Source organism: Dendrobates tinctorius, unplaced genomic scaffold, assembly GCF_039654945.1.
Source record: "Dendrobates tinctorius isolate UK_male_01 unplaced genomic scaffold, ASM3965494v1 ptg000062l, whole genome shotgun sequence".
In the NCBI taxonomy this organism is placed as follows: Eukaryota; Metazoa; Chordata; class Amphibia; order Anura; family Dendrobatidae; genus Dendrobates; species Dendrobates tinctorius.
Genome location: NW_027361730.1, coordinates 12,986,407 through 13,004,463, shown reverse-complemented (window position 1 = coordinate 13,004,463; position 18,057 = coordinate 12,986,407). Strand labels below are relative to the sequence as shown.

The window sequence follows — 18,057 nt, the reverse complement described above, 5'->3', positions numbered from 1 at the left end:
CACGACATGATGTCCGATCTCAATTCCAGCCAAAAACGTCAAATGGCGCTGCTTCCCTTCCGAGCTCTACCATGCACCCAAATAGTGGTTTACCCCCACATGTGGGGTATCAGCATACTCAGGACAAATTGCACAATAACTTTTAGGGTCCTGTTACCCTTGGGAAAATAAAAATTGGGGTGAAAAGATCATTTTTGTGGAAAAAATATGATTTTTTATTTGTACCGCTGTACGTTATAAACTTCTGTAAAGCCCTTGTGGGTTCAAAGTTCTCACCACATATCTAGATAAGTTCCTTGGGGGGTCTAGTTTCCAAAATGGGGTCACTTGTAGGGGGTTTCCACTGTTTAGGTACATCAGGGACTCTCCAAACGTGACATGGCGTCCGATCTGAATTCCAGCCAATTTTGCATTGAAAAAGTCAAACGGCGCTCCTTCCATTCTGAGCTCTGCCATGCGCCGAAACAGTCGTTCCCCCCCACAAATCAGGTATCAGCGTACTCAGGACAAATTGCACAATAACTTTTGCAGTCCAATTTCTCCTGTTACCCTTGGTAAAATAAAAAAAATTGAACATGAAGTATTTTTTGTGAAAAAAAGTTAGATGTTCATTTCTTTTTAAATATTCAAAAAAATTCCTGTGACGCACCTAATGGGTTAATAAACTTCTTGAATGTGGTTTTGAGCACCTTAAGGGGTGAAGGTTTTAGAATGGTGTCACTTTTGGGTATTTTCTATCATATAGACCCCTCAAAGTGGCTTCAAATGTGATGTGGTCCTAAAAATAAAATGGTGTTGTAAAAATGAGAAATCGCTGGTCAACTTTTAACCCTTATAACTTCCTAACAAAAAAAAATTTTGGTTCCAAAATTGTGCTGATGTAAAGTAAACATGTGGGAAATGTTAGTTATCAAGTTTTTTGTGTGCCATATCACTGTGATTTAAGGGCATAAAAATTCAAAGTTGGAAAATTGTGAAATTTTCAAAATTTTTGCCAAATTTCCGTTTTTTTCACAAATAAACGCAAGTTATTTGAATGAAATTTTACCACTAACATGAAGTACAATATGTCACAAGAAAACAATCAGAATCACCGGAATCCATGGAAGCGTTCCAGAGTTATGACCTCATAAAGGTACAGTGGTCAGAATTGTAAAAATTGGCCCGGTCATGAACGTGCAAACCACCCTTGGGGGTGAAGGGGTTAAAGACCGTGGGCGTGACTAAACATCCAACCTGGTCTCCAGCAAGATTAACCCCCGAGAGCCTGAAGATCAAGCCGGCGCCACTGAGGCTATAGTGGACGGAGGTGGAACTACCTCTGCCTGCCGGACGCTGTGGTGTGAACAGCGTCCGACATGACAGCATATGTCTGATGATCAGATGATGGAGAATATACATTATATGGAAATTCAAGGGAGTATCTTTACAACAGTGTGCACATATATATCAACAAGTAGATATTAAACTGCCCTAGTGCTCCAAAGCTAACATACGGTAATTGGAATGGCCTAGCATGTATTACAGGAATTCAGGAATTACCTATTAACAAATATGTTTTGCGGCAGTCATAAGCAAAGGAACATGACTGTGTCCCTCCCATACGGACGTTTCACTCCAGCTTCTTCCTATATATTATATGTTGTTGATCTATTTAATAATGTTTGCTGATTGTATTGTGAAATCTGGTAACAGATTGGCATTAACAGCCACCATACTGACTGTCTACAGCCACTGTTTATACATTGAGCTCAATATCCAAATTGTATATTAGTAGTGGAGGATATATGATTTAGTGTTTTGAATAAAAAAAAAGTAACTGACTGCTATAAAAATATTAATAATTTAAAACGGTTGTCTTCTACATTGATCACCCAATTATGCATTGTAAAATATAGAAAATCATCTTACTTACTCCCCGGCACTGCTCCTCTGATTTCGGCACAGTGTCCTTTAATGTTCATGTGACCATGCTGTATCGCATAATAACTAGGCTACAGTAATCTGTCAGGGCAGACTTCCGCCATGTGCCCATCAGGGAACATAATACCTGCATCACACAATTCACCAGTCTGGGAGGGGCTCTCTCACTTCTCCAGATTTATGTGATCCACCACAGGGTCGGGAGAGTGAAGCCAACGTGAATGGCCACAGGGATAGTGTGACATAACCATGACACACAATCCCCAGGAGAGCCGGTACTGACACCACTAGAATGGCACAGGGCACCGGACGTGATTATAAGTGTTATTATTTTACTGGGGGACAAACATACAATTTGAGAAGGGGTTGTCAGAGTAGTGGAAACCCCTTTAACTATTAATATTTCTTTGCCTGTTCATGGCTGGGACGACAATATCAATGTGTAAGAGTGTTATTTTCAAATTTTCTACCTTCTGTGGCCGGCAGATGGGCATTCATAGATTCATCACAGTCATCAACGGCTGAGATGTGAATGACCCTTTAACAATAAACTGTGTAGGATTTTGAAGATAAGACTGATGTACCTTAAGTACCCATTATTGCCAGTATCTTGACCTACAAAGGCTGTTTAGTAGTTGATGCTAAATGGACAAATCTTACCTCATCTGGTATTGAACATTGGTTAAATTTCAGCACTTGGTAAAGATATTCTGCAGGAAAGTAAAACAAAACAAAATGAGTAGGAGAACTGCTAGAACCTTCTGCTTATAGTCATGAATTGTATCTGAAAAAATGTACCAATAATTCGAATTATTGTGCCTGTTTATACTACAGGTAAACTTAATGGGAAATTCTGATACTACACCATCCAAAAGTATTTTTCAAATTTCCTTTGACAAAATTCTGTATATACCCATTTGTGTAAGCTGTGCATTTTTTTTGCTTGTACCCTAAAGTAGTAGGGCTATTTAAAACTATCTTACACAACATTTTAAAGTAAAATTATGATATCTTATTTTTGTATTGTAAGCTGCCATAATACTTGCTATATTTTCCTAAAATATCCACTATTCATCTCTCTGTATATAATCCATTGTGGACATTAATCAGTAAAAACATCATAGCTTTTCCATTAAAGAAGCACTCCCATTAGGTTTTGTATTCATTAAATGTGTGTGTACAGTGGGGAAAAAAAGTATTTAGTCAGTCAGCAATAGTGCAAGTTCCACCACTTAAAAAGATGAGAGGCGTCTGTAATTTACATCATAGGTAGACCTCAACTATGGGAGACAACTGAGAAAAAAAAATCCAGAAAATCACATTGTCTGTTTTTTTTTTCATTTTATTTGCATATTATGGTGGAAAATAAGTATTTGGTCAGAAACAAAATTTCATCTCAATACTTTGTGATATATCCTTTGTTGGCAATGACAGAGGTCAAACGTTTTCTGTAAGTCTTCACAAGGTTGCCACACACTGTTGTTGGTATGTTGGCCCATTCCTCCATGCAGATTTTCAACTCCCTCCAAAGGTTTTCTATAGGGTTTTCCCCACTGTATGTGCATGTAATGTAGTGTGAGTGTAGTAATATACCCGCCTACCTCTGCTTTCTCCAGCGTCAAGAGTCATTCTTCTCCTCTTCTGAGTGACGTCACAACATTTGCGGCTAGTTGGCTTATTTGCTCTTTGCATGAGCCCGAAGTCTCTTTTACAATGTAAGTCTTTGTATCCTCCTTCTGAACGCTTCATAGTCTTGTGTTGTAAAAGTCATTTCCCGGTCACGCAGAGTACACGTGATCCTGACAGTCTGCAGAGCGGTGACGTCACTCAGAAGAGGAGAGGAACGGTGCTGGATACCGGAGAAAAGGGCAGTAGGTGAGTATATTTGTACTCTCTCATCACATTACATGCACAAATTTAATGGATAAAAAAGTTAATGGGATGGCTTCTTTAAATATTGCCTTTATAAAGCAGATAAAGTGATATGAAAATAGGGTTTCATTACCATCATGACCCCAAGACATGAGTACATTTTCTAGACCACAATTAGGCTTGTAGATGCCGGATTCAGTGCTGAACGGAGAAAATATTCAGATATGAGCTGAGTTGTTTCCAATTAAATTCTAAATTACATTGTCCAAATTTGGCCTATCTATTGCTTTCAAAGTGATCATTTCTTCAAATATCCATTGTGTGGATGCCAGAAAAATGGTATAGAGACATGCCTATAAAGTGCACATAATACTGTATAACCAGATGTACTCACCAGTAAATTGGGTGCTTTGTATCTGGATTGTTTCCAAATGTTGTGTCACTGAATACAATAGATTTTTGGAACTTACAACCAACTGGAAAGGTGTCACCAACAACAGCCCACTGAAACGAGAATAATTAGGTCCTGAGGGAGATTATAATAATTATTATTTATTTATATAGCACCATTGATTCCATGGTGCTGCACATGAGAAGGGATGACATACAAATTACAGATATCACTTACAGTAAACAAACTAACAATCACAGACTGATACGGGGAGATGACCCTGCCCTTGCGGGCTTACATTTTTCAGGATGGTGGGGAAGGAGACAGTAGGTTGGGGGGTTGCAGCAGCTCTGGTGATGGTGAGGCGGTAGCGGGGTCATTGTAGGCTGTAATTTTTCCTGAAGAGGTGGATTTTCAGGTTCTGTCTGAAAGATCCGAATGTGGTTGATAGTCGGACATGTTGGGGCAAAGAATTCCATGGGATTGGGGATATAAAGGAGACGTCTTGGAGGCGGTTGGGTGAGGAGCGAATAAGTGTGGAGGAGAGAAGGAGGTCTTGGGAGGGCCGGAAATTACGTGAGGGAAGATATCGGGAGATTATTTCAGAGATATATGGAGGAGACAAGTTATAGATGGCCTTGTAGGTCAGTATTAGCAATTTGAACTGGATACGCTGAGGGAATGTGAGCCAGTGAAGAGATTTGCAGAGGGGAGAAGCGGAGGAGTAGCGAGGGGAGAGATGAATTAGTCGGGCGGCAGAGTTGAGGATGGACTAGAGAGGTGCAAGGGTGTTAGCAGGGTGGCCACAGAAAAGGATTTTTCAGTAGTCGAGGCGGGAGATGATGAGGGCATGCACAAGCATTTTAGTAGATTGAGGGTTGAGGAAAGGACGGATTCTGGAAATACTTTTGAGCTGGAGGTGACAGGAGGTGGAAAGAGCTTGGATGTGTGGTTTGAAGGACAGGGCAGAGTCAAGGGTTACTCCAAGGCAGAAGACTTCCGGAACTGGGTAAAGTGCAATGTCGTTAACTGTGATAGATAGGTAAGGAAGGTCTGTGAGATGGTGTAAAGATAATGGGTTGAGATTTGTCCACATTGAGTTTGAGGAAGCAAGAGGAGAAGAAGGAGGATATGGCTGATAGAAACTCCGGGATTCTGGACAGCAGAGAGGTGACGTCTGGGCCAGAGAGGTAGATCTGAGGTACTGGTGGTACTGGAATCCGTGGGACTTTGAGTTGTCCCAGGCCAAGTGTATAGATTGAGAAGAGTAGGGGTCCTAGAACAGAGCTTTAGGGGACTCCAACAGAGAAATGGTCAGAAGAGGAGGTAGGGTGGGAGTGGGAAACACTGAATGTGCGGTTGGAAAGGTATGAGGATATCCAAGAAAGGGCAAGGTTTTTGGAGGAGAGGATCTGTAGTAGGAGGCAGTGGTCAACTGTGTCAAAAGCACAGGACAGGTCTAGAAGGAGGAGTATAGAGTATTGTCCGTTAGCTTTGGCTGTAAGTAGGTCATTAGTAGTTTTGGTCAGGGCTGTCTCAGTGGAGTGATGGGGATGGAAACCAGATTGTAGATTGTCAAAGAACAAGTTAGATGAGAGGTGGGAGGAAAGTTCAGCGTGGACGTGCTGCTCAAGGAGTTTGGAAGCGTATGGGAGCAGCGATATTGGGCGATAGCTAGACATAGCGGTTGAGTCGTGGGTTGGCTTTTTAAGGATAGGCGTGATTGTGGCATGTTTGAAAGCAGATGGGAAGGTACCAGATGTACAAAGGTTACTGCACAAAAATTCTGGCATAGAATCATAGAATGGTAGAGTTGGAAGGGATCTCCTGGGTCATCTGGTCCAACCCCTTGCTCAAAGCAGGATTCACTGAATTATCCCAGACAGATGTCTATCCAGCCTCTGATTGAAGACTTCCATGGAAGGAGAACTCAGCACCTCTCGCGGCAGCCTGTTCCACTCATTGATCACCTAAATGTCAAAAAGTTTTTTGTAATACCTAATCTGTGTCTCCTCCCATTCATTTTCATCCCATTGCTTCTAGTCTTTCCTTGTGCAAATGAGAATAAAGATGATCCTTCTACAATGTGACAGCCCTTGAGATATTTGTAGACAGCTATTAAGACTCCTCTAAGTCTTGTTTTTTTTTGCAAGCTAAACAAATATATTGTGCTTCAAAAACTGTCTTACACTACATTTACATGTGGGTGGCTTTGTGGAAAGAGATGTTGTATTAATTGCAGTAATATGTGCCAAAACTTAAGCAATACATAGTAATGTTAGTGTAGTAGGAGTCCGGGCAACCTGACAGCCAGTACTTGATGCTCAAGCCACGGGCAGCATATATTTGACACTGGATGCCTGATTCCAGCCAGGTATATTTAACTCTGAAACACTGTGATATCTTAGAGAAAAACACAGTTTAAAAGCCACTGGGGACCGAGCCTCATGGGAGACTAATTGTATAGATGGGACCCCTGCAACTTCTCCCTGTCCGCTACCCTGGAGTGACAGGTCTCTCCCTGCGTGGTCATGTAGGGAGAGATCGGCCTTTCCAGTCACTCTAAGGCAGTGAGCAGGGAGAAGCCAACTAGTCTCCTGTGCAGCTCAGTCCACGGTGGCTTTTAAATTACGTTTTTCTCTGAAATGCTGCAACGTTTCATAATTAGACTTATACAGTGGGGAAAATAAGTATTTGATCCCTTGCTGATTTTGAAAGTTTGCCCACTGACAAAGACATGAACAGTCTATAATTTTAAGGTTAGGTTAATTTTAACATTGAGAGATAGAATATGAAAAATAAAATCCAGAAAATCACATTGTATAAATTATATAAATTTGTTTGCATTTTGCAGTGAGAAATAAGTATTTGATCCATCCTGCAAACAAGACTTAATACTTGGTGGCAAAACACTTGTTGGCAAGCACAGCAGTCAGACATTTTTGTCGAAGATGAGGTTTGTGCACATGTCACTAGGAATTTTGGTTCACTCCTCTTTGCATATCATCTTTAAATCATTAAGATTTTGAGGCTGTCGCTTAGCGTCTTGGAGCTTCAACTCCCTCTATAAATTAACTATGGGAGTAAGGTCTGGAGACTGGTTAGGCCACTCCATGACCTTAATATGCTTATTTTTGAGCCCCTCCTTTGTTGCCTTGGCAGTATGTTTTGGGTGATTGTCTTACTGGAAGACCCAGCCACAACCCATTTTTAATTTCCTGGAGGAGGGAAGGAGGTTGTCTCTCAGGATTTTACGGTGCATGGCTCCATCCATTCTCCCATTGATGCGGTGAAGTAGTCCTGTGCAATTAGCAGAGAAACACCACCAAAACATAATGTTTGCACCTCCATGCTTGACCGTGGGGATGTTGTTCTTTGAGTCATAGGCAGCTTTCATCTTTCTCCAAACACGGCGAGTTGAGTTAATGCCAAAGAGATCAATTTCTGTCTCATCTGACCACAGCACCTTCTCCCAATCACTCACAGAATCATCCAGGTGTTCATTGGCAAACTTCAGACGGGTCCACACATGTGCCTTTTTGAGCAGGGGGACCTTTCGGGCACTGAAGGATTTTAAACCTTTACAGCGCAATGTGTTACTAGTGGTTTTCTTGGTGACTGTGGTCCCAGCTGCCTTGAGATCATTAACATTATTTGAAAACTGAGGCCTAACAGCAGAGCGTTGTATACACTCTAGAAACTGCTCTTCGAGCTAAACAGTTTGGACTGATACAATATGTCAGTGCTGAATAAATGTAACAGTTTTGTGCTTTTCTTTTTATTCCAATACCTACTCCTGTGATATTAAGTATACATTATTGACGGTATATTTCCGATTATATGGGTTACCTGAGGCTCATTCTCCAGGGCCAAAATTTTTCCAATATCGTGCAACAAACCAACCAACTGGAACCAGTCTGAAGGAAGAAAATATGTACCATAAATCTCTGGGAGCAGATAAAACATAACAAGAACAAACTGTATTTTAACAACTAGTAAAGAGGTAAAAGTTAAAGTATGGTGCAAAAGTTTTAGGCATGTGTGGGAAAAAATTGCTTCAAAGTAAAAATGCTTAAAAAACTATTAATAATAGTTTACTTTTCTCAATTAACAAAATTCAAAGTAAATGAATAAGAGAAAACAAATTACCGTAAATCAAGTCAATTTTTTGTGTCCACCCTTTGCCTTCAAAACAGCATCATTTTTTCTAGATAAATTTGCAACAGTTTTTGAAAGAATTTGGCAGGGAGATAGTTCCAAACATTTTGGAAAATCAACCACAGATCTTCGGTTGATGTAGGCTTGCAGAAATCCTTCTGTCTCTTCAAATAATCCCAGACAGATTTAATGATGTTGAAATCAGTGCTCTGTTAGGGCCATGTAATCACTAGACTGAGCATAACAACAACATACAAGGTAGTTTTACTGCATTATCATAATTATTGAATTCCAGTCAAAGATTTCAAAGCAGACTGGGTTTTAAAATATGCTATTCATGTCTAAAAAGCACCAGGAAATGGACAATGTTGAGGACCATGTATGCAGAAACATTGAGGCCAAAAAGCTATATATTTGTCATGAAAACAAGGCAAAGCTACTCAACAATTCACAAAAATATGGAGTGTGCAGAAAAATTGATGAGTCAAAATTGGAAATATTTGGTTGTAGGTAGTTTTGTTTGCCAAAGGGTTGCAGAGCAGCACAATAATAAGTGCCTACAGGCAACAGTGAAGCATGGTGGAGGTTTATTGAAAGTTTGGGGCTGCATTTCAGCAAATGGAGCAAATGCTAAAAAATACAGACAGTATTATCAATTATTCAATATAATCAGGGAGCAGTCCGATTGGGTTCCAAATGTATTCTGCAGCAGGACAACAATCCCAAACATACAGCAAATGTCATTTAAGAACTATCTTCAGTGTAAAGAAAAAGACCTGGAGTCCTGGGAGTGATAATATGGCCCCCATAGAACCTTTATTACAAAATCAAGTCTGTCTAGGATTACAGTGGTTAGTTCTCCAAGATGTTTGAGGCAACCTCCCTGTTGAGTTCCTTCAAAAATTGTGTGGAAATGTCCCTAGAAAAATTGGCGCTTTCACAATGTTTTGAATGAAAAGTCATACTAAATATTGATTTGATTTAGATTTCTCTTTTGTTCAATTACTTTTCATTTGTTATCTAATACAAATAAACTATTAAAGGGGTTGTCCAGGTTTGGCACAAGAGTTTTCAGTCACTCTATGTGACTTCAAAATTTGAAACCTCACAAAGTGCATGCCACAATTTTCCAATGTCAGCGGTGAGTGCAGATGGTCATGTGAACTCAAGTATGTGATATGCATATGTGAGGAGGTGGCAGAAAACCCCATTGCTTCCCCTCTCTTATGAGCACCTGGTGCGGTACCCAGACGGTGTACCCACTTAGTAGTAATGTCTGCTGTTGTTATGCTTTGTTGTTGATGTATCTGTATGTTAATATGATGTCTATATTAGAGTGCTGTGTTTGCAATGTCCTAATGTTGTGGCCTTACAATGTTTCTGCATGTGTAGAGGCAGGGCCAACACAGGTTAATTTGGTGTACCTGGCCAGCAGCAGCAAGACAGCAGGAAGCTGCTGCTTCCAGTTAGTTCCTTGCACCTCTGCCCAGAGGAGACACGCAACCATGACCGGGACATTGCCAGAACCCCAGGAGGGGACATATTCTGTTGTCTCGGGACCCATGGACATTGATGTGGGCACAGGACTGTGCGAGTACCCCACCGAAGAGATTATAAGCATCCAGATTCCGGCGAGTGAGTCGTCACTACCTCCGATTGTGGACTGTGGCTGCTGCTGTGGCTGATATTGGAACGGCCACAAATAAGAGCAGGGAAATAACAGGAAGTTTCAATTGTATTTTATCCAATTACCTCCTTCTACCTCATTTGTCTTACAAGGAAAAAATAAAAGATATCCCTGCTGGATTACTCTTGTGATCCTGAATTGTCATTGCCTGGACCGCAGTAGCTGGGAAGAAGAGGTAACCCACGAAGGAAGCTGTGTCCGTCCTGTGTTTCATGTACAAGGCGCCAGGGTGTCTGTGGATTGTGTTTTGTGGGTGAACTCGGTCATGAGAACCACCCCGGTCGCCTTGTTACACATACTTCTGTCCTCATTCAGACTAGACATGTGCTACCTCGCTCAATTCACTTGCACTGAGTGAGGTATCAGATGTCTAGTTGGAATGTGGCCAGTAGTATGCACATTGCATACTTGTGGTCACATGACTGCCTGCTCCCAGAGCTGGCACCGGAGAATCTTGACAACGTGTGCTGTGTGTCCTCTGTGAATTCATAAGTCTGCAGTGACACAGAATGATTGCAGACTTTTGTGTCAAATCTGGACAACCCCTTTAACACTTCTTTTTTTGAAAGTGTTCTTACTTTGGAGCATTTCTTGCATACCTGCCTAAAACTTTTGCACAGTACTGTATACCCATTTGTTTAAAAGAAACATTTCTCAAAGGGAAAGTAAAATGTTTGTTTTTTCATAAAATTTTTTGCATTGGAAATTCAAAATTGTCACAAAAGTACGCATATTACATACCCACTTTCACTGTTGTCCAAAAGGTTTGTGAGACCAAATTAGTAAAAGGCGTTGTCCGGTCTTAAAGAGATTGTCCACAACTATGTGTAGTGGGCAGATCGATATAAACGAACGGCACTATTGATCATCCCCATCAGGTGACCCCCAACACCAGCTGCCTCTGATGTTCAGTGATGTCATGTCAACTTCTGGAATTGGAATCTGACTCGGCATCACCGAGGTGGGACCCTGTGTCCCTGAGTGACTGGCCTGTACATGGAGTTTCACCACAATTCACCGCCCAGCACAGCTCCTGCACTGCTTTCATTAACAGGGAGCAGCAAGCCCTGTGTGGTGAAGCTCGGCCCACAGCCCAGTCTAACAACTTGCATTGCTCATACTTGTATGGTGGAAGCAAAGCTGAACTTTTGGATACTGAAAAACGCAGCAAGAAATTATCAAAAAAGTCCGCAAAACCTGCAGATTTTTTTACTGCCAAGAGCTCAGGTTTTAGCTGCAGAAAAAAAGCAGAAAAAAAGCAGCAAAAAAGCAACGTGTGAACATAACCTTAATACAGTTGAACAGCTGGTGCACTAAAAGTTTGCTTCCTTTAAGAGGTGTATGAATAATTTATTGATGTAAGTTTCATTGTATAATCTTGTATACAATATTTGTTAGCAGATATATTTTACAGCATGATTGTACCTTTGTCTGGGTGAGCCTTGCGGATACCCTCTGCTGTTTGGTATGCATGGAAGGAGTTTGGGAAGTCCACATCAGGATCAGATTCATCCACCAGATTATCTAGCAAACTTAAAGCCTCCATCACACTCATCTTTTTATGTGTACAAGAACTCCAGAGAGCATGCTGGATAGAAAATTGATACAACATTTTAAGATGTTACATCACATAAATCATAAGCTGTGGAGCCCTACTATTCATACTAATACAATATTATGGATGCATCGTTCGAATTCTTCCCATGGAATGCTCCATTTTATCTGCAAGAGTTGGTGCGAATCCTGTGGCACATGAGTGAGGAGTACAGCTTTTTACCCGCCAAAGTCCATGGCTCCTCTTTTGATTAGCTGGCCTGGAAAGACATCATTGGTGTGATGCATTCGTGATGTGACCCCAGGCCAGCAAATCAAAAAGAGGCCCGTGGATGCCAGCAAGTAAGAGGTGGTACTCCTCCCACGCAGTTGCCAAAGACCAGTGTCATATCTGATGAATTGGGTCTTGACAGCTTTTAAACTGCAGATAATATGCAACACAATTTTTTCTAGGAAGAATGTGATGCTCCAAATAAAATACCGTAGTAAGCTTTATTCCAACATATTAAAATTGTGACATTCTCAGGTATATTCTAAAAGATTTAATCCATTTTCCTGGGTATGGTCTTTTGTAGGAAAAATTAATTATTATTTTTTATTATTATTATTGTTATTATTATAATTAAATATTTTTTGATATACCTGAGATTAGCACGATTTAAAAATATTGGATAATGCTTACTGTTTTATTTGGAAACCGTCTGGAGCATCACTTGCGTCCTTGAATTTTGACTGTGACACATGGGCAGGAATGGCTTTCTCCATGGCAAGAACCCTTCAGTTGCCTTCATCAGGCAGGCTGGTATTAATCTTTTTAGCAGTTTTGAAATTTGTTCGATCAATTGTTTTAACATATACTTCTCTGATGTCATACATTAATTTTCTGCTCTCTATATTACCTGTCTGTTTAGACCTAATATAAAGCTGTCATAATTCCTCACTTCCTATTATACTGATTTCATCTAGTAGATAATCTCTTCCTTTTGCACCAGGCTGTAAACAGACACTAGTTCTATCATTCATGAGTTTTGTGCTGACTAATTTTGTGCTGACTGCTAAATAATTATAATTTTTACCATTTTATTTTAATAGGATTTTTGCATAGCACAAAAAAGTGATAAAAAGGAAAAAAGAACACTTTTCCATTATTAATATTGTGGCGCAAAAGTCAGTTATTACACAGTATCAGAATTATTTATTTATGCCAACAGTACATTGATTGTTTATTCACATAAAGAGTGATCTTGGATTGCAGCAAAATTGGCAAATATATCTGCATGCTTAGAAACCACTTTTTTCATAATTTAACCAATAATGTTTTTTTTCTACATTGACTACATCTCAGATGGTTCAAAAAGTTGTTTGAGCATCATTTTTCATCTGTGCCAACATTAATTGGCAATAAAAGTAGTATCTATTGTTTGCAGCAACCTTAGTCTGCATGCTGAGAAACTACTTTCATTCTAATTTGGCCAATAAAGGGCCCAAACCCCTGAAGTATTGCTATCCTGTGACCACGTTGTGGAAGGTTTCTACAATTATGTAAATTGCCACCAATTGCCAATTGTGTTCTTTTTTATTTTAATTGGGGTCTAGGGTCCTCTTTTAGATATAGGACTGCTTATGTCTATTGGTAGGGGTTCCTTTATAATATTGGGTAGGAGGGTTCCCCTAGTGGCTGTAGGGAATTATAGGGCTCCCAGGGTCAGCCATCGTGGAGCGGGGGCGCCACAACGTTCCCCCCTAGGGTGGCAACCGCCGCAGCCAGGAAGGCGACAGCCTAGTGGACGTAAGGGGGACTCCTAGCTTTACCCATTCTATTGGTATTTTGGAACACGTTTTTTGTTTTTGTTTGTGCACGTTTTGGTGTGAACCACATAATATGTTTTTTTAATCAATAAAGATATCTTGTAGGGATTATATATGATCTAACAGGAAGAAAACGAGTAAGGTGTGCAGGGCAGTAGTCATGGTCGAATGGTTACTTCATGTCACCCTGGCTCCTTACAAGTAAGCCGTGCCCCAGTTTATACATGCTGTGTGAAGTGTCGGACTGGGGTGACAAAGGGGCAACCAGTAACCAACTCCAGGTCCCCACTTTTCAGCTATGTGCAAATGTGACATTATCCTCAATCACAAATGTATAGAACCAAATGAACTAGGTAAATTGTTAAATAAATTAGATGCTGCCTTTGTCTTTACATAGTGATTCAAGAATATTACGTGACATACTGCTCATATAAGAGGGTGGTGGCCCACTCCTGCACAGGGGCCCACTGGAGGATAATCCTGTTATCCTGTTGGCCAGTCCAAGCTTGGCTGTGTGTGTGGTGCCGAACACTCACATTTCGACCACAGGCCTCCTCTGTCTCCATGTTTCCGGATCTTGGAACAACCGCACATAAATTACGGAACACCTGGTTCAGCTTAACCAATTCAACTTTACTTAACAGTCCAAGTTCAATAGATGACAACATGCAGTATTAGGCACAACTTTTTTTTCCTCTTAAGTTCATAGCACAGTATGTTTTCATGTTCTCCATTTGTTGAGCCTGAACTATCCTTCCACTTACTAGTTAATAATATAATAATAATAAATTTTATTTTTATAGCGCCGACATATTCCGCAGCACTTTACATTTCAGAGGGGATTTGTACAGACAATAGACATTACAGCATAACAATAATCACATACAGTAGATTATAACAAATACCAAGAGGAGTGAGGGCCCTGCTCGCAAGCTTACAGTCTATGAGGAAAGAGGTAGACACGAAAGGTGGGTGGTAACAGTTGCCCTGATTGTATGGACCAGCCATAATGTTAAGTGTGTAACAGTACAGACACAGAGGGCTAATGGAGGCATAAAGCATGTGGGAACATGATGCGGGGAACCTGGTTATGGTAAAACTTTTGGCTCTGCCACACAGGGATAGGTTAGGTTAATGTGTTGAGGCGATAGGCCAGTCTGAATAAATGCGTTTTCAGGACACGCTTAAAATTGTGGGGATTGGGGACTAATCGTATTGACCTGGGAAGTGCATTCCAAAGAATTGGCGCGGCACGTGTAAAGTCTTGGAGACGGGAGTGGGAGGTTCTGACTATTGAGGATACCAACCTCAGGTCATCAGCAGAACGGAGGGCGCGGGTAGGGTGGTATACTGAAACAAGGGAGGAGATGTAGGGTGGTGCTGAGCCATGGAGGGCTTTGTGGGTGAGGGTAATAAGTTTATACTGAATTCTGGAGTGGATAGGTAGCCAGTGTAATGACTGGCACAAGGTAGAGGCATCGGTGTAACGAATTCCGAACGAGTTCCTTCAGCCCCAGGGATTTTCCGTTTGGCTCTGCAGTACTCACTAGATCTATCACGTTCCCCTCATGTTCCATTCCATGTTCCTCTTCCACTTTATGGAAGAGTTGTCAGCGCTTTCCATAGCCACCGACTTGTGCCCGAGGTTCCAGACATTCCAGGAATGTCCGCAGGGAGTTCCACAGGATTCCATACCACCAGAACAATAGATACTTTTTGTGCCTCCAGCCCACTGCCTTTGAACTTTATTCTCTTCTCTCTAATACTGAAAATTTTCTTTGATCTAATCAAGAAATGTTCACCCCTTTTGTCTGACCTGACCCCTACTTACGCTAGGCTTGTCTCAAACATGTTAACTGAATTCTAACCTGCACACTATATCATATTACTAATATGCTCACCACTACATATCTCCTTTCCTATCCTAACCTCTAAGCCCTATAGTAAACCTTATGTCCTAAATATTTCTCCTCCCCTCTTCATTCCTACATCCCTCTGACATCAGGTGTTTGAGATTAAATTGCACGCCTGCGCATTCTATCACCCGTTGCTCCTCCTCGGTGTTCTGTCCTTCTGAGGCCATAGGCTACACTTTACTTCTGCACAGGTGTTGATGAGGCACTGGTACTTCCACTCCCATTTTCGGGATTGCACCTTTTCTGCGTGCCAGAGAACACTGCTTGAGGAGTGAAACTGCTATACTCATTCCTTCACACCAACCACAATATCACAAAATAAACACTTTAATTGGTCAAAAACTATTCTGACACTCCAACTCAATGGTCAGCTGGGCCACGTCTGCACCTGGCTGGTTTTCACGCCCATAACTCAGTCATGTCACACTTGCACCTGACAGCATCCTTCTGCTGCCATTTTCCTTCATGGATACATACATATTTTTATTACAGAGTGAACTTTTTTACAGACTGTCCAGGAATATTTGGATGGTTGGAAACCCTACAGCAGGTAAGGCACGGAGCTGCTACCTCATCACATCACCATGGTGCCAAGAAAGCATCCTGCACTGGCTAAAGGCCCTTTTACATTTAGCGATGCACCAGCAATCCGACCAGCGATATGACGCTGTCAGGATCGCTGGTGCATCGCTAAATGATCGCTAGTGAGCTTCGACACAGGAAGATCTCACAGCGATGCAGCAGCGATACAGCGGACGATACTTACCTTTCACACACAGCGATCCTGACGTCCTCCCGCCCGCCTCCACGTGTCGCTGGTCGGCGCCAGCCGGAAGCCCAGCAGGAAGCGGACGACGAGAAATGGAGCCGGACATTCTCGCGCGATCAGCGATGGACAGCGGCGGAGCCAGTCGGAGGTAAGTATCACACATAGCGATATCGCTATAACGTCACAAAATCGGTGACGTTTCAGCGATATTGCTAGCGATATCGCTATGTGTAAAACCCCCTTAACAGCAGCCCTCACCATATGCTGCGTTTGCACACAATAGCTAATCTTTATGCAGTGTACACCACACACCGCTAATCTTTCACAAGACATCCTTAATACACAACATAGTGCAAAGGTGTTCAGTGGCAAGATTCTCCCATTAACCCCTTCACTACCAAGGGTGGTTTGCACGTTAACTCCCGGGCCAATTTTTTACAATTCTGACCACTGTCCCTTTATGAGGTAATAACTCTGAAACGCTTCCATGGATCCCGGTGATTCTGATATTGTTTTCTCGTGACATATTGTACTTCATGTTAGTGGTTAAATTTCATTCAAATAACTTGTGTTTACTTGTGAAAAAAACAGAAATTCGGCGAAAATTTTTGAACATTTTGCAATTTTCCAACTTTGAATTTTTATGCTCTTAAATCACAGAGATACGGCACACAAAAAACTTAATAAGTGGGGGGGCGTGGCCTGCTTGCTAATGGCACCGGTCACTTAGCTGCTGAGCTCCAGCCACTTCGACTCCTAATCGGCTCATTGCGGCTCGCCAGCGGCACCAATCTCTCTGCACACGGGGGGGGAGTGCTGCGGAGGTATCCAGGATCGTAGCATGCCAAGGGGAAAATCCCAGAAGAAGCCGTCCCCGGCGAAAGTTACAGACTTCTTCTCCAGCACGGGGCGAGGGAAAATGGCGGCAGCATCCTCCTCCACAGCTTCCTCACGCTCATCCAGGAGGGGATCCACAGCAGGCCCAGACTTGGACACAGACGCTGCAGAAATACCGCTTACCAAAGGTACAATGCAGAAACTGCTCAGTGCCCTCCGCTCATCACTGCAGCAGGATTGGAAAGATATGGTGGCTGAGCTGAGGGGAGATATCACTGCCATAGGCAGCCGTACAGCACATATTGAATCTAAAATGGGGGAGCTGACAAAGTCACACAATAGCCTCATTGATGCCAATGCAGCACTGGAGGAACAAGTGCAAAAGCTCCATACCAAGGTCTTGGATTTAGAGGACAGGTCCCGCCGAAATAATATAAGAATCAGAGGAATTCCAGAGGCCATACCAGACAAGGGGCTGCAGAGTTTTCTGGGCTCCTTGCTGCAGGAGCTGCTCCCAGACCTGACTGCAACTGATTTCCTGGTGGACAGAATACACAGAGTCCCTAAGCCTAAATCCCTCAGTGCTGATGTCCCTCGGGACACTTTAGCTCGCCTGCACTTTTACAAGACCAAAGAAGCCCTGCTGCAAGCCCTGAGAAAGAGACCCCCTCTGTCTGAGCAATTCCGGCACCTGTCCATTTTTCCAGATCTGTCTGCAGGAACCCTGGCAAAAAGGAAGGAATTTGCTCCTTATACCAAAGTTCTCAGGGATGAAGCTATATCCTATAGATGGGGTTTCCCTGTAAAGATCCTGCTTTTCCGAGCAGGAAATACCCACGCCTGCCATTCCCCACAGCAGTTGGCAAAGCTCCTATCCTCATGGAACTTGGCAAATCTCCCGGCCAGATCTCCAAGAGCTACAGGATCATCCCAACAGGATAAAGTGAATGAAGATTGGTCCGTCGTGTGAGTTATGTGATATGTTTGAGTCGCGGCTGAGACTTAGTTGCTACTTTTAAGGTCCGCTGGTTCTGTTCAACCAGGACCCTGAACCCCCATGGCGGTAAATTTCCACCATACCGCAGGCCCCTTTTTTGGGCTTTTTTCTTTGTGGACTGATGCTCCCTACATCAGTAATGTT

General features: G+C 42.1%; 1 protein-coding gene across 4 annotated transcripts in view; it reads right to left on the bottom strand.

The window, feature by feature from the left end:
• The window catches only part of MIOX (myo-inositol oxygenase), a 97,056-nt gene that overhangs the window by 22,200 nt on the left and 56,799 nt on the right, over positions 1 to 18,057 (bottom strand). For all 4 annotated transcript variants that reach the window (XM_073579280.1, XM_073579282.1, XM_073579281.1 and 1 more), the window contains 5 exons: positions 11,457 to 11,619; positions 8,036 to 8,103; positions 4,190 to 4,299; positions 3,929 to 3,996; positions 2,584 to 2,633 (listed from right to left, as the gene is read on the bottom strand). In XM_073579280.1, coding sequence (XP_073435381.1) covers positions 2,584 to 2,633; positions 3,929 to 3,996; positions 4,190 to 4,299; positions 8,036 to 8,103; positions 11,457 to 11,619 — 459 coding nt within the window. The remainder of the gene's footprint in view (positions 1 to 2,583; positions 2,634 to 3,928; positions 3,997 to 4,189; positions 4,300 to 8,035; positions 8,104 to 11,456; positions 11,620 to 18,057) is intronic.